Source organism: Phyllobates terribilis, unplaced genomic scaffold, assembly GCF_046119375.1.
Source record: "Phyllobates terribilis strain yellow unplaced genomic scaffold, ASM4611937v1 Scaffold_9__5_contigs__length_417890890, whole genome shotgun sequence".
NCBI lineage: Eukaryota > Metazoa > Chordata > Amphibia > Anura > Dendrobatidae > Phyllobates > Phyllobates terribilis.
Window position 1 is genome coordinate 131,749,213 of NW_027362769.1, and position 16,142 is coordinate 131,765,354.

At 40.6% G+C, this 16,142-nt stretch overlaps 1 protein-coding gene across 2 annotated transcripts in view; it reads left to right on the top strand.

Moving 5' to 3' along the window:
* Positions 1-11,891, top strand: part of LOC141161750 (polypeptide N-acetylgalactosaminyltransferase 3-like) — an 89,615-nt gene extending 77,724 nt beyond the window's left edge. For both annotated transcript variants that reach the window (XM_073647020.1, XM_073647021.1), the window contains exons 10-11: positions 285-437; positions 4,238-11,891. In XM_073647020.1, coding sequence (XP_073503121.1) covers positions 285-437; positions 4,238-4,360 — 276 coding nt within the window. In that variant the 3' untranslated portion in view covers positions 4,361-11,891. The remainder of the gene's footprint in view (positions 1-284; positions 438-4,237) is intronic.
* Positions 11,892-16,142: the final 4,251 nt, after the last annotated feature.

Sequence of the window (16,142 nt, forward strand, 5' to 3'; positions counted from 1 at the left end):
CACAGTTGGCAAACTATACATGAATATAATGTATCTGGTACTGCAGTATATCCGAATTATCAAGACAATAGAGCCGAGCTGCCCTATGACAGATACCCCATGGCCAAGAGTAGAGATGTCCATGGGGGATTAAACTGCCAACCACTTGTTACTAATCTTTTTTGACCCCTTTTTTTTATATTTCTTTTTCTTCGATCATAACATTATAACACACATAATTTCATTGTTGTTTTTTTTTATAAATATATATAATATATATTTTTTTCTACTTTTTGCTCATTTAGTACTTTGAATATACTCTAAGCCATGAGATTCGTCATAATGTCCAAAAAGAACTGTGTCTTAAAGCTGGTAAAGGGCAGGTTCTCCTTAGCAAGTGTAATTACAAAGGCGGAAGCACAACTGTTCTATCTGAGGAAAAGTGGGAATTTCAGAAGGTAAGCTTTCCTAATTCTTAACTGGAATGTCTAAAGGGTAAGGTGGTAAGGTTTCTCCTTAAGGCAATCAACAAGCTGGCATATGGAAACCTATAGGGAATGCAATGCTCTCTGGGAAATAAAATATGCAAATTGTCTCATCACATAGGAAGAGAAGAGAATCTCTAGTGCCACCTATAGGAAGCAGCAATCCTATACGTCAATGTCAAGCCTTTAAAGAGCTTTGCCAATCAGTCTTTTACTTTTCACTGATGAGTGGCAAGAACCCCAAAACAGCATTTAAAGCCAAATTAGAATTTCTATTTGGCGAGACTCTTTTTAAGGGTTGATAAAATATCACAGATTCTGTAGAGGTTACATTTAGAATGAACCATTAATGAAACAGAAAATCTTTCAGCATCAGATAAATATTTCTTTACATCACCCAAATATTTAACCATTCAACAGCCAGGCTTGAGAGTGTCACGCAGCATTCAGCAGTCCACATTACTACTACATACAAAATACAGATAAATGATGGCAGACCATAACCTTCATAGACTGACTGACAAAAAAACAAAACTTCATCTACCAAGTGGCGTGTAGGGGTAAATGGGTAACATTATTGCCCCTTATATGGTATAGGATAGTAAAGGGGTGGATCCCAGAGTCCCCATTGTGGTAGGGAAATAGAGGTCAACATACTTGGTGGTCCAGGGGCATAATAAGGTTAAAGCTGCACTTCAGTGTTTTTTCTTTTTTTTTTATTTCAGCGCTAGAGTCGTGCTACTAATCTAAGTTCCCTGACCCTTGTCTTATACTTACCAATCACTGTCTTCAGCTCTTCCCAGCACCGCTATTTTGTGACCGCAACTTCTGACTGACCATAAGTCAGAGGAAACGATCACAAGCTCTCCGTGTAAGTCTGAGATCCTCATTCCGGCCTCGCTCTGGCTCTCATAGACTTTTTTTAAAATCAAATGTTTTTTATAAAGATTTACACAAAGGAAAAAACAACAACAACCAGACTAACATTGGAGAAACACCGTTCTCCACCCCCCAACCTTAAGAAGCATTAAACATGAGTTATTTATACTGTATATATGGCTCTGCAAAACCAGCATAATTAGATGAACAAATATTTGAACATAGTAACAATAGTCAATCCAATTACATATAACTTGTGGACGTACTAATAACATTTTAATTAATTTTCAAAAGTTTAATTTGAGGCATCATACTGGTACTCATAGATTTACATAGAGTTGTGACTTCTGGATCATCCAGCAAACACTGGAGCGATCTGCAGGTCACAACATGCGGAAGCCCGACGAGAGGCGCCAGGAACAGCTGAAATCAGCAGCTGGCAAGTGTAAGACTAGGGGCAGAGAACTAAGATTAGTAGCACCACTCCAGCTCTTCAGTAATAAAAACAAAAAAACAAATGCTGGAGTAGTTCATTAATGATGACATTCCTTTTAATCTAAGGGATAAATTAGGTTAATGATGACATCTCTGGTGGTCTAGGGTCAGAGGCGTAGCTAGGGTTTTGGTTCAGGGGGGGCAAAACTTCTGAGTGGGCCCCTAACCAGGTAACCCTGATTACAAAAATAGTGGCGCACCCAGATAGTGGATGTAGGAGAACCTCAGCAGATGATGGTGCTGTTACAGAAAATAATCTCTATACAAAGACCAGCTCTACTATTACCGCCATATGGTGACATATTGCTAGATACCAGTCCTGCAGAACATATTAGAGATCACAGCACGGTTATATATAGTGACTCACAGCTGATGTTCTTTCTGATTAAATTGTTCACTTTTCCCGTCTTTTCCATCTGGCCCAGACCGACACGATGACTTCTCCATCCAGGACTCAGAGTCTCAGGTCTGCAGAGATCACAACAAAGATACATTTGACTCCTTACATTTCAGGCCCCGTCCCCATCTATTCCCAACCTGCACAAACACCTTTTCCTGCTAATACCCCAATACTGAGCCTCTGTTGCTGTACGTGTCCCTATTACTGCACCTGCTGTGTGCTCTCAAGATGGAAAATCAACCGTCTAGAATATAGTAATACCATGTGCAAGTGTCCTAGAAAACAGTGCCCACATTTTTCCCCCTAGTAAGTAATAATACCCTCTGTGTGCCCCTCTGACAGTCACAATAACCTGAGTTCCCGTATAACGATAAGTGCCCACTTAACATTTAATAATGTCCTGAGTCTCCACCATGTACAGTTCCTCTATACACAGTATGATGCTCTCCTATACATAGTATAATGCCCCCTCACTGTATAGTACCCCCAACACAGTATACTGACCCCTTAGTAGCCTCCAAACTGATGTCTCCTACACTGTATGATGGCCCCCACACTGTGCAAAGACCCCACATTATCTGCCACACTGTATGATGGCCCCCACACTGTGCAAAGACCCCACATTATCTCCCACACTGTATGATGGCCCCCACACTGTGCAAAGACCCCACATTATCTCCTACATTGTATGATGGCCCCTACACTGCTCAAAGACCCCACATTATCTCCCACACTGTATGATGGCCCCCACACTGTGCAAAGATCCCACATTATCTCCCACACTGTATGATGGCCCCCACACTGTGCAAAGACCCCACATTATCTCCCACACTGTATGATGGCCCCCACACTATACAAAGACCCTACATTATCTCCTACACTGTAAAATGGCCTCCACAATATACAAAGACCCTACATTATCTCCCACACTGTATGATGGCCCCCACACTGTGCAAAGACTCCACATTATCTCCCACACTGTATGATGACCCCCACACTGCACAAAGACCCCACATTATCTCCCACATTGTATGATGGTTCCCACACTATACAAAGACCCCACATTATCTCCCACACTGTATGATGGCCCCTACACTGTGCAAAGACCCTACATAATCCCCCACACTGTATGAACCTAACTGTAATCCCCACACTGTATAAATAACCTCCATATAGTATAATGCGCCAGATAGTCCTCAATATAGTATAATGCACTCCCCATAGGCAGAGTCTGTAGGATAATTCCCCCCCCCCCCCCCATAGGCAGTCTGTAGCATAATCCCCCCACCCCTCCATAGGCAGTCTGTAGCATAATCCCCCCACAGGCAGTCTGTAGCGTAATCCCGGTAAATGATGATATCCCTGGTGGTCTAGGGTTATGATAAGATTACTAACATCACTTTAACAATAACATCCTTAGTAGTTTAAGCCAATGACATGGCTAATAATTTCTTTGGTAGTCTAGGATAATAAAGGGGTTAATACTAAAGTCTTTTTTGGTTGTTATTGAAGGGGAAAATAGCAATATAAACCCTCATGGTTTATATTGAAAACTATAATGCCAAGGTGCCGAGTGGAATATGGTAATAATGAGCATAAGTGTAATTTCCCTGGTTACCCAGGACAGTAATTTGTATTGTAAAAAAAATGTTATTTTATTTTTATCATGTTGTTCTATATTTAATACCAACATTCCTTGTTGTTTCTCAGTATTGACGTGGTTACTGATGGATAAAAATGGAGGTTTTGCCTGATCACTTAGAGAATATCTGTCCTGTGTGACTCCCTGAGACACACGGAGTATTTTATTTAGTTTACTTCTATAGCGCCATCATATTCCACAGCGCGTCACAGACATTATCATGGGGAGCGACATGGCTGAGCAGACTCGTTGCGTAATAGGAGCGATGGTTAGACATTATAGTGTATTTTAGAAGTGGAAGTCAGTCCCAGCGCGATGCCAATAAAGGTTCATGTTTCTTCCGTCCTCTCTTTCCAGGATCAGCTCCTCTTCAGTGTTGCATATAATATGTGCCTGACTGGAAATGGCCCTAATCCAAGCCTCGTCCCTTGTAACCCTTCAGACCCTTTTCAACAATGGATTTTCCGACAAGGCAATTAAGAAAACTATTAACACTTTCTCTTTAACACTGTGATAGGAGGATACACTGTAACGTTTCCTGCAGTCGCAGCTGACATCGTGTTACAGAGGAAAGAACACTCCGAACGTTGTGTCGACTGCAGATGCCAAAGAATGTTTTTAAATCTTTTATTTTGTACTTTATTTTTTTTTTTTCCTCTCTGTGTGTTTACATGATAGTTGTTAATCGGTCAAGTGGGGTCTCGTAGTGTTTACAATGGCAGCATAGAGTACAGACCGGATGACGTGCTCCGAGTCCAAACACCACGGGCTATTAAAATCATATGCACCTCAGCAAAAAAAGGGGGAACTTGCCTTAATGAAAACTGCACTCAAAAATGTTATTTCTGGGCCTTTATACAGTGTAAATATGTGTTCCTTACCTCGACATTGTAAAGGCTTTGTATTTACTGTTACAATATGGTTTCTACATTGTATCAACTGGTGGCTAAACTTTCTCACACTCCACAACTTTTTGATACTCTGTTCTAGATGGTTTGTGATACGCAATAGCTAAGCACCACATAGGAATGGAGGGATCGCCAATTGGGGTCTTACTAAAATTAAAAAAAAAGAAGGGATTTAAGGAATATCCTTCCTGCTGTTTTTAAGATCTGTATTCTAGTACAAAATGATCAGAGTTGTTCTTTTTAGGGAAACTCCACGGAGATAATCTGATTGTTTGATTGTCCCTAGACAATAGTTAGTGCATATATGAGACCATCGCTCCATTCAAGTGGTGAATTCCCATTTATGGGCCGGTTTGGGGTCAGTAAGTTGTCACCTATGCTGTTCAATTTATGGTACAAGCCCCTTTTTAATGGAATTTAGTAAATTAATTGTATTTCACATAATGTAACAATTTTGGGGCATTTTTTTTTAGAACTCTAGCTTCTCTCATTCCTCTGTTATGAAAAAACTTGTACCAGGATGTTACCAGTTGAGAGTTGTATCTACAGCTGGGGTGCCCAACTCCACTCCTCAAGGGCCAACAACAGGGCATGTTTTCAGGATTTCCTTAGTATTGCACAGGTGATAATTTAATCACCTGCAGAGGTGATGATTCCTTCACCTTGTGGGATGCTAAGGAAATCCTGAAAACATGACCTTTTGTTGGCTCTGAGGACTGGAGCTGTGCACCCTTGCTCTGCATCATTTGACAGTTTCAGCTGTGCTTAGACAATGTTATGGAGCAGGCAGATGGCCGTATAAATCGTAACACAATGCTTGAACTGGCCGCTGGCTCTCCCAATCGGAGCGTGACCATTCAATATATTTCTATGCAGTTGTCACACTCAGGTCGGGAGAGCCGCCGGCCAGTCCGTGCACTTAGTTTAGGTCTTTGTCCCATTTATACGGCCGTCTGACTGTGTAGAGACTCGCACCTGTATTATTCCACCCAATTGCTTATCCATAAATTTCTAGGAGTAACAGAAGGACCGAACACCCGGAAAAGGGGCTCCAGAATTGTGATTCCTTATAGAATTCTGGTCTTCACTAAAATGTTTTTTTTTTTAAATAGTTTAAGAACACCAGGCTTTTCCATTTTTAATGTATTTTTTTTATATTTGATAACGACCTTATATTTAATTTGATATTTAATGGGAAGCTATAAACACTGCCAACTTTTCACTTTCAGAAAGTTTTTCTTGTAAGTAGCGGTAGGGTCTATAGTGCTATTGTCCAATGAAGTCTGTTCTACTAACTGTACTTTTTGCATACACTTCTCTTGGACGCTTTTGTAGGGGCTTGAAATCCCATCCAGAAAAGACTGCGGACTCCTCTTTGTTACAAACTCCTTTAAAACCAGTATATAATTGTACCCTCTTGGCTAATTGCAGCAGCTTTATTAATGCGCTGACACTTGACTGTTTTGGATATACATCATTGTGGTGATCTGACTCAGGGACGCACAGAACTGTTTGTCGTTCATTTTTTAAATTTGTGTTTGTCATTGGCTTTTTTTTTCTGTCTAGCTTAGATATTAGATGGTTGTGTTATTTAACTCTGTTTTTTTTATCCAATGTTTTAGGGGACATTAATAGTGATGAGCGCAAGTGCTCGTTACTCGACTTTGTTGAGGGTGCTCGGGTATGCACAGAGTAGCGCGGGTGCTCGAGTGAGATGTTTGCATCGCCGCGACCTCATATTTCGCGGCTGTTAGACATTGACAAAACATGTGGGGATTGCCCATGTTTGTGAGGCAATCCCTGCATGTTTTTTGGGTGTCTAACAGCCATGAAACATGCGACCGCGGGAACTCGAACTTCTCACTCGAGCACCCGCGCTACTCTGTGCATACCCGGGCACCCTCGACAAAGTCGAGTAACGAGCACTTCCACTCATCACTAGTTATTAAATGTGTTATAAAAAATTCTTAGGGTCTGTGCCTTCATCCAAATTGGAATGCATTAAAGGGATTGTCCAAGATGAGAAAAACATGGCTGCTTTATTTCAGAAACTGCCGCACCCCTGGCCATGGGTTGTTTTGCCATATTGCAATGAAGCCCCATGGAAAAGGGAGCGCAGCTGGGCTGCAATATCACGCTATGGTCAGGGGTGGCGCTGTTTCTGAAAGAAAGCAGCAATGTTTTATTAATTCTGAACAAATCCTTTAATATCTCTATACGGTGGAGCTAATAGTAACCTGGGTTATTAGAAGAATTGAGGCAAAAAAAATAAAAATAGATTTTTAAAGGGTTGCCTCATCCAGACTACCTTTTTTCAGATGTCACATTAAGACATGTAACAGAGGTGAGTCCTCTGTGAGCCATTAAATAAAAATGCCACACTTGTTTGTCCATGCACTGTATGGTCACTATTTGCAGTGTCTGGTTTATGGCCTCATTAAAGCCCTACGCGCGATAACTTGGGTAGATTCCTTTGGAAATCTTGCTGCACAGTGGAAATTAGTGAGAACCACAAAATAAAGGAGGTAAATTAAGATGAGGGAAAAATCCAAGAAGACATCTTTAAAGTTAAAGGGGCTGTCCCAACCAATCCTATTTCACGGGCCGAGTACAGAACTGGATTTCTAGGCCAACAGAAGATCTCCTAACCCGAACTCAATAGTCTCATATACGCCTATGTGGCTGTGGAGTTCATGTCAGGAGATCCGCAGCCAGTCTTAAGCATTCATGGCCGTATTCAGACCGTAAGACTCGGATATTTGAATCCAGCATTGGCAAATTATCACTTTATAGCAGTGTTCCATCAACTCCGGTTCTCAAGAGCCTCCAACAGATCATATTTCCAGGATTTCCTTAGGATGGCCATCGCCTGTGCAATTCTAAGGAAATACCAAAAACATGATCTGTTGGTGGCTCTTCAGGACTGGGGTTGGGAACACTGACTTGACTTGTAGGATATGTGATAACCTAATGATCATTGGAGGTCCTCACTGATCCTAAGAATGGGGCACTGAAATGCCCTGTTTGGATGAAGCTATTGCCACGCATGAACATCAAATTCTATGGAACACCAATTGCCACTCATGGGCACCGGTCTATGGGACTTGCAAGGGACAGTTCTGCCAAAAGCACTCGGCATCCCATCCATATTGCCAGATTAAGTGAATTAAGTGCTGAATTTGGTGGAATTTTACTGCATTCACTGCAGTTTATTCATCTTATGACTCCCAGGATATTATATTCATCTTGTTGGTATGAGTGTCTACAATTGTCTATAATAAATCACCAAATGGTAAATTTAAAGGGGCTAAATACAATGTTGATTCAGGGGGCTTGGAATCTCTGAAAATAGCTAAATCTCCTATCTCAACTGGATACAGAGCAGATTTCTCTTTGGTCTCCGTCGGAAGTGATTGTCCTCACAGGACGAGCTGTGATTGTCTGCAGTGGTGCAACTCGTTGTCAGATGTTTTTCTGATGGAACCGTGTTCAAGTCACTTTGCCGCTGCCACCAATCACAGGTCGCAGTGGTCCTGTAACAAGGGATCGTTCTCACTTCCGTTGCTGGCACTAACCACGAAACGACCTGTCCCGCATTCATGGAGATGGCAGCATGGGACTATGGCAGTAACGTATTTAGCCCAGACAGCCCCTTTAAGGCTTCATATACTGTAAAATGTTTCTTTAAATATTTTTCTTAGAAACTAAAATGGCAAATATATAATCCTATTTCTTTAATGATGATGCGGTAACTTGATTTCTGGATTTCTAAATTGCTGGTTATTGAATTATTTTAAGGTCACGTTGAAGCTGCCGGTAAAGGTTATAGCAGAAATATCAATGTCTGTGTTTATTCTTACTATTAGACCTTCTAAAATCTCTGTTCCAAAATAATTGGCAATGACATTTATTTTTTAGGATTTAAACGCCTTCCGATAAGATTATCATGGAAGATTTGTTTTATTGTTTGTGAGTTTGCTGTATTTTGTCTCATTTTTTAAAAATTTGTGTCATGCGTTCCCATTGTGAGCTGAGACTTTCTTAAGTTTTGTGATTGTTTTCGAGGACTTTTTTTTAATTTTAATTCTATAGAATTGGGGGTTGGCTCGCTGCCCCTCTCGTCTGCACTTAGTTTGTGTTAAGTTGTCCACTTTAAGGAAGGTGAACATCATGTGATGTAAAATACCTAGACTTGCCCTCCTTAGGTCCAGTGATGGCTCCCAGCTGCAGATCCGGTCTCGGTGTTTTGGATGCACTAGTGACATCATGTTGACAGTATCCATCACTGCTGTAGCCGATCACTGAGTCCAGCGGCTCGTACCATCTTCCTTGCACAGACACAGAGCTGAGCTATTTGCTAAAGTGGTGATGTGAGCTTTAATGAAATGTTGTCCCTGCTGCAGCCAAAACACTGAAACCGGAGCAGCGGCGGGCGGCTGTTGATGGATCCGGGGAAAGTGACCAACTACTCAGCTTATTTTAGGTATTTTACAACGTATGGGGTACACTTTCCTGAAAATGGCCAATCCCTTTAAAATCTCAACCTCTGACCTATTAGGCTCAAGATGAACTTAACCTCAATTTACTAGTCTGGCAAACATATCAGTCCATAACCACTTTCTTTCTATTGCCATCTCTATCCCTGAACAGAAGGATTCACCCTCTTTCTTGTCCCCGGTTGGTAAGTATGGTACGAGCATTAGCCAGTTTTGTTCTTGGGTTGCAGTGGTAAGAGCCGTATCACTAACAATACCCATGAATATAGTAGGATTGGGAAAACGTGGATAGCATGGAAGGTTCCTGATCCATGGTTCTCACAGTCGCTTAAAGCGAAACTGTTATGTCCCCCAAATATTAATAATCTGCAGACATGGGGTTAATCTGTTTTACAATGCTGTCCGGGTGCCTCATTGAAAGTCCGGCTATCGGAAGAAAATTAATTCTCTTCATCCCAGGAGCAGCCGGCTTTCAGTCATAGAGGCGGAGTTGCTCCTGGCTGCGTCTCTATGACTGAAAGCCGGCGGCTCCCGGGAGGAATAAAGTTAATTTTCTCAGGGTAGCCATGCTTTCAGTAAGGAGGCCGGATAGCAGTGAAACACTATTAACACTATATCTGCAGGTTACTAGCTTTTTGGGAAATGACGGGTTCCCTTTCAAGGTGTAAACCGTGGTATGCATGTAGAGTTGAGCAAAATGATTCATACGACCCTGATCTATCAGCCATATTGATAGTTCATGGCCTTTAAACCAGAGCCCCGCAAACGTTGTTACCTCCTCGTTGGCTATTCAGATTAGTAGATCCGATGATGTCATGTTTCGGTATGTGACGCTCGTATGATGTCGCAACAGGCAAATTGAGGGTTCTGTGAATCTCGGTCAATCCTATATGCATGCCCATGCTGCTAATACCCAATGTAATACACACAGAGGTCCAAGAAGCTCCGCTATGGGGACTTTTGATGATCTAATATAGGATGCATTGTGGACACCTTTCCCTGACTCATTAACAAGCATCCGTTGGAATGGCTCATCAACCAGGAGCTCTGAAGCTTATAGCTCTTGATATTAAGCTGCTGCTGCAAATAGATAACCAGCGGGCTCCACTTTTGTCATTATTAAAAATTAGAAATTCTTTTTAATGGCCTTCAAATAAGGCCACATGGTCACCAATGAACGACCTACTTTTATTATCAGTTATACACGTTGATTTTATCCCAGATCCATATATTTTTTTAAATCTTTTAATAAACATGCAATTTTCATACTGGCCACTAGGCCTAATCATATTTACTTCGCTTTTCAGCAACCACATGAACATAGGCTGCAATAGACTGGCTCTGACTCATTGACTTCTATTGAAGTATTTTCTTGGCATGCTTTGATCTGGGCAAAGATTTTTGTGTTGGGAAGGGGGTGGAGGTGAGCTCTGACATCTATGGTGACTGATGGATCTTGTGTTACCCACTGTATATAGAGGCGTTGCCTGTCATTAACCTGTCTGTGATGATGATGAGACTGCTGAAAAATCTTCTTTACAGAACAGGAAGTATTAGTCTGGTATTGGGCTTTTTGGACAGTATGAATTTTTCAATTTTCTAAAAAAATTTCTTAAAGATACTGATATGAAAAATACCCTATTTAAACAATAGGTTATTTTTTATGATGCCTTCCCATTAAAGGATCATTCTAGGAAAAAGGACACGCTTATGCCCTATGCAGTGATTGATGGGGCTGTGCATGGCAAATAGAATAAAAGGACACTACAGAGAGATTGTCTGTGTCATGTCCCTACAATAGTTAGAATACCAGAATCTGTTTTTTTTTATGTTGTGCTCTGCAGCAATAATTACTCATTGAATCATGAGAAATATCACTAGTGATGAGCGAGTATGTTCTGTTAACCCTTTTGGCGAGCATGCTCGGGTGCTCGCCGAGTATTTGCAGCGTGTTCGAATGTTATGTTTGAGTTACTGTGTGTGCATGATTTGCGACTGTTTGACAGCTTTAATACATGTGAGGAATGCCTAAGAAACAGTCATTCCTCACATGTATTAAAGCTGTCAAACACTCTCAAATCATGCACAAGGTGACTCAAACATAACATTCTTGCACACCGAAAATCCTCGGAAAACACCCGCGCATGCTCATAATTCTCAAGTAACGAGCATGCTCGCTCATCACTAAATATTACCAATCTGTTTGCATTTATTTGCCTTTATTTATTACATTCTAGTTTATTTTATTGCTCTTACCTAAATCATATATTAAAGGGACTTTTTCTATGTTATTTCTTATTTCAAGCAACTGGTCTTTCCGTTCCGTTTGTACAAGTGTGATTCGTTTTATTTAATGTGGCCTTGACTAATGTGTAAGGGACTTAAAACTGCAATAATTAGGGGAGAGGTTTTATATGAATTTTACTATAAATGTATATTTTTACATTTTTTTGAAGGATACATTAAAGGTCATATTGGCCAAAGGGTAAAAAAAAAATTGAAAAATTGAGCATAAAATTAAATTCATTTTAGGATAAGCTGATTTTTTTTTTCTGTTTTCAACTGTGTAACAAATAATGGTGGAAATAAACTGATATAAACAGATAACTATTGTGATTTTTTTTTTTTTTATTGCTGCTTTAAGTGGTTGTTGTTCAATCTTAGGAACCCTTCCAAGTTCTGCACATGATATCAATAGCGTCTTCCTTAAATGTGAACTGTAATTTGAACAAACTTTATTTAAATCAGCAGTACCATTTAATATAAGAAACTGTGTAATATCTCTCATCAGAAATCTGCTTCCTGCCCCACTTATGAGCCACTTCTTTCCTCTCAGCTACCTCCTAAACTCATCCACTCTGGGGGGGAAAAAAAAACAAAACTTCTCAAGTCTTGCATCATTACGGTGTCATGTTACACAGCCCATTATACTCTATGGAGAGGGGAGGAGTAATGAGGAGCAGAGTGAGGAAACAAGCAGAGACAGACACAGAGAGATCATGCTGAATTTTCTGACAAGTCTTTTCCCTTACCTCAGAGCTGGAATCACATCTACACAGCTTAGTATTGCTATGTATTGTCCTCCATGTTGCTACTGTTTGTCTCTGTGTGCTAAGGAGTGAAGAGCAGAAATCCATCCCTGTGTGCTGTGCAAGGGAGACGACATAGCAAATAATGTCCTGCCACTGGCTCAGTCCATTGCAAATTAAAACCTAAATCCTGCAGAGGGAAAAGCTGGTGAAAATGCAGGATTACAAGTCTTATAATGGACAAAGTGTTGCACACACAAAAACTTTTTCTAAAGTTACTTGACAGTACGGTTATCCTTTAAGCACTTTTTAGTGGCTTTCCTATCTTGTAGGGGTGGATGGTTCACCTCTATTACCTTTGCTCTTGTCTCTGCATATCACAAGATGTGGTAGTGTGAGACTACAAGCTTAAATTTTTTTTAAAAAATGGTGAGGCTCTGTCTGGAGATATTTATTCCATGTGTGCCATGTATAGCCACCCAGTGGTTGTACTGTAAATTGCTCCCTGTTATGGATTTTATGGCATGTTGTGATATTGTTTGAGAATTTTCATTGAGAAATTCATACCCTTAACCAAATTAAAGTAGAGGTAAGGGTGGACACATCTTTACTTCCCTATGTCCTATGGGGCATGATGTCTCATAAACTTAACCCCCTGCAATAGCTGGCTGCATAACTCAATCTAAACTGGCCAAACAAGAAAGCAAGTTTTCGTAAAAATAAAAATTAGTACGTACTGTATGAGATTTTTTTAAGTTCTTTTTATCCACTTCCTGGCAACCAACATTTTAAACCACATAGTTTCCAGAGGGCACATATACAGGTGCTTCTCACAAAATAACAATATGATCAAAAAGTTAATTTATTTCATTTCTTCAATGCAAAAAGTGAAACTCATATGTTATATTATATTTCTGTTAATGTTGATTATGGCTGGACATCTGTCAAGTCAGCAGTCTTCCCCATGATTGTGGAGCCTACTGAAACAGACTAAGGGACCTTTTTAAATGCTTAGGAAGACTTTGCAGGTGTGTTTTGCTAATTATTCCAATTTACTGAGATAATGACTTTTGTGTTTTCATTGGCTGTAAGCCATAATCATCAACATTAACAGAAATAAACACTTGAAATAGATCACTCTGCTTATAATGATTCTATAAGTAAACAATGGTGCAGCGGTCTCAGGGAGCGCCAAAGGAATACTGGACAATATAATAGATGGCAACTGACTTTTATTCTTCCTCCAATACCACTGCCACAACGCGTTTCAACGGTCTAAGCCGTCTTCATCAGGTGGGGTAAAGGGGAATGTTACAATGACAGCTTTATAAAGGGGTGGTATTTTACATAATTTAGACCACGTGTTGTAATCAATTAACCCTTTCATTGAAAAACTCCATATAATGCATTCTTAACCAATTAACCTAAGACCGTTGAAACGCGTTGTGGCAGTGGTATTGGAGGAAGAATAAAAGTCGGTTGCCATCTATTATATTGTCCAGTATTCCTTTGGCGCTCCCTGAGACCGCTGCACCATTGTTTACTTGTGAAATATCTCCATTCGGAGCCAAAGCGGCAGGAGCAGCCTGGTCTATGTGGATGTGTGAGGACCTGCGGTTATCCAGCCACCGGGTTAAACTACTGAGGACCTGCGGTGACGTGGTATCTGGTCCGGCAGGATCGTGTGACCACTTGAGGAGCACGGAGTTGCGAGGCAAACACCGACAGGACGGTACTACAAATAGAGGCGACCCGGAACCTCATTAATCAGACGCTTAATCTTGGTTGTGTAGACGTACACAACCATCACAGGTGAGTGTACTGGCACTTTTTAAATTAATTAAATAGCCCTGTGAGTCTACACATGCGCCCTTTCTTTTCTTTTCACATATAATGATTCTATATAATATATGAGTTTCACTTTTTGTATTGAAGAACTGAAATAAATTAACTCTTTGATCATATTCAAATTTAGTGAGAAGCACTTGTATCAGAATGAGACTGATAGATATATTACTAAATAACTAGGAAGAAAGCTGAGCGATGGCCTCCGTGGAAGCCACAACAGTAGTTACTATTTAGTTGTTGCCCAAAGATAAAATAAGAGATAACCGAGAAATTTTAACAAACCTTCTGGTTTGGAAGAACTGAAGAATTCCTATTTGCTGTTAAACCTGGGCAATGCTCTTAAAGGCTTTTATATTATCCCAGTTAATCTATAATAAAGCAACTTTTCAAATAGTCTGGAATAAAAATATCCACTGTTTTTTGTTTTGGCTATAGCTCCTACACAGACCAGAGTGTCTTCATGGTAACAGACCATACATAAACCCCTTGAAGGGGTCATCAGCATCTTAAAGGGAACCTGTCCGCAGGTTTTATGATGTAGCGGAAGAGAACCTGATTCAAGTGACGTGGCACTTACTAGGCTGTGTTGTTTTTTCAATGAATTCAGTGTTTCATCAGCAGGAGATTATCACTACAGGACTAGGTGTCTAGTGACGTCTGGTCCAACCCCCACCCCTCCCACTGATTACCAGATTTCTGTCAATATACAGTGTACATACAAAGCAACCAATCAGTGGGGTAGGCGGGGTTATACACAGCTCAGCATTCTGAGCACTGCTAGATCTGCAGAAGAGAAAACTGTGATTCGATCACAACTGCTGCACCCAGTAAACGAAGTGATACATCGCTGGAATCGAGGTCTGTGTCCCTACCTCGTGCTGCTGTCAGTCTTCTTTTAATGTTAGCAGATGAATCTAAAATCAGTAAGAAGCAGAGAATAACATTAACCATTTCAAAGCTGAATTCTCAGAGCTTTCTAATGCCGAGTTTTCATAATGGCAGACATTAAATGTCCGCCACTTCAATGTACACAGAACGATCGGTGATATGATCATTCTGTGCGCAAAGAAAATCACATTATTGGCAGCACATCACCTGTGTATATAGGACGATATGTTGCTAATAACAAGGATTTTTAAGCCAGCTAGATAATCGCACATGATGAACGTGTTTTGCTTATTTGCCTGTTTAGATGGGCTGATAAATAGAGTAATGAGTATTTATACAACTGCTCATTCCCTTATTTATCAGCCTGTCTAATTACACAAGTAATAAGGAACTGTTCTGTAAAATTATTGGTTTGGAAGATAGTTGAGTGTTATATTGGTTAGAATGACTTTCCAGATAGTATAAAAGAAGAAAATTGTGCCCAATTGATAGATGACTGGATTGTTGAGAACATCGGCAAAGAAGGGGTCAAACTGTTAAGATCTGCAACATAAACTAAGGAAAGAATGGGAAAAGCTGTCCCTACAGTAAGACTAAGCTGAATCCCTACGATGTAGCGGGCAACCTGTTCCTTGTGAACAGACCCGCCTTCGTCCTCTGCTAGTCTGAACGGAGACCTATAGAATAAAGGGAGGGGTCCCTAAAAGAACTAAGGACTGGGACAAAAATGGGACACCTCCTAACAGAAGTTGTTGCAGAGCAAAAAGACAAACTGACAAAAAGTACTAGAGGTCCCAGAGGACCAAGCGAACTAGACAGAGATAGGCACCGAAGCACCTGGCTAGAGAGACAGGCAAAAAACACTGAAGTCCAGCAAAACCAGAAGGGCGGAGCTGGAATATATAGGCAGCTGGTCACGTGACCGCAAAACACAAGATAGCAGGAGGGTTCTAACACAAACTTCTTTTTAATGGAGGAGACACAAACGACCATTCAAGTCTTCACCTCCTAGTGCTTCCTTTAGGACAGAACTTGCTAAATTTCTGATATTAAGGATATCAAGAGATGCATCACTTACCCGGAATAACGATGA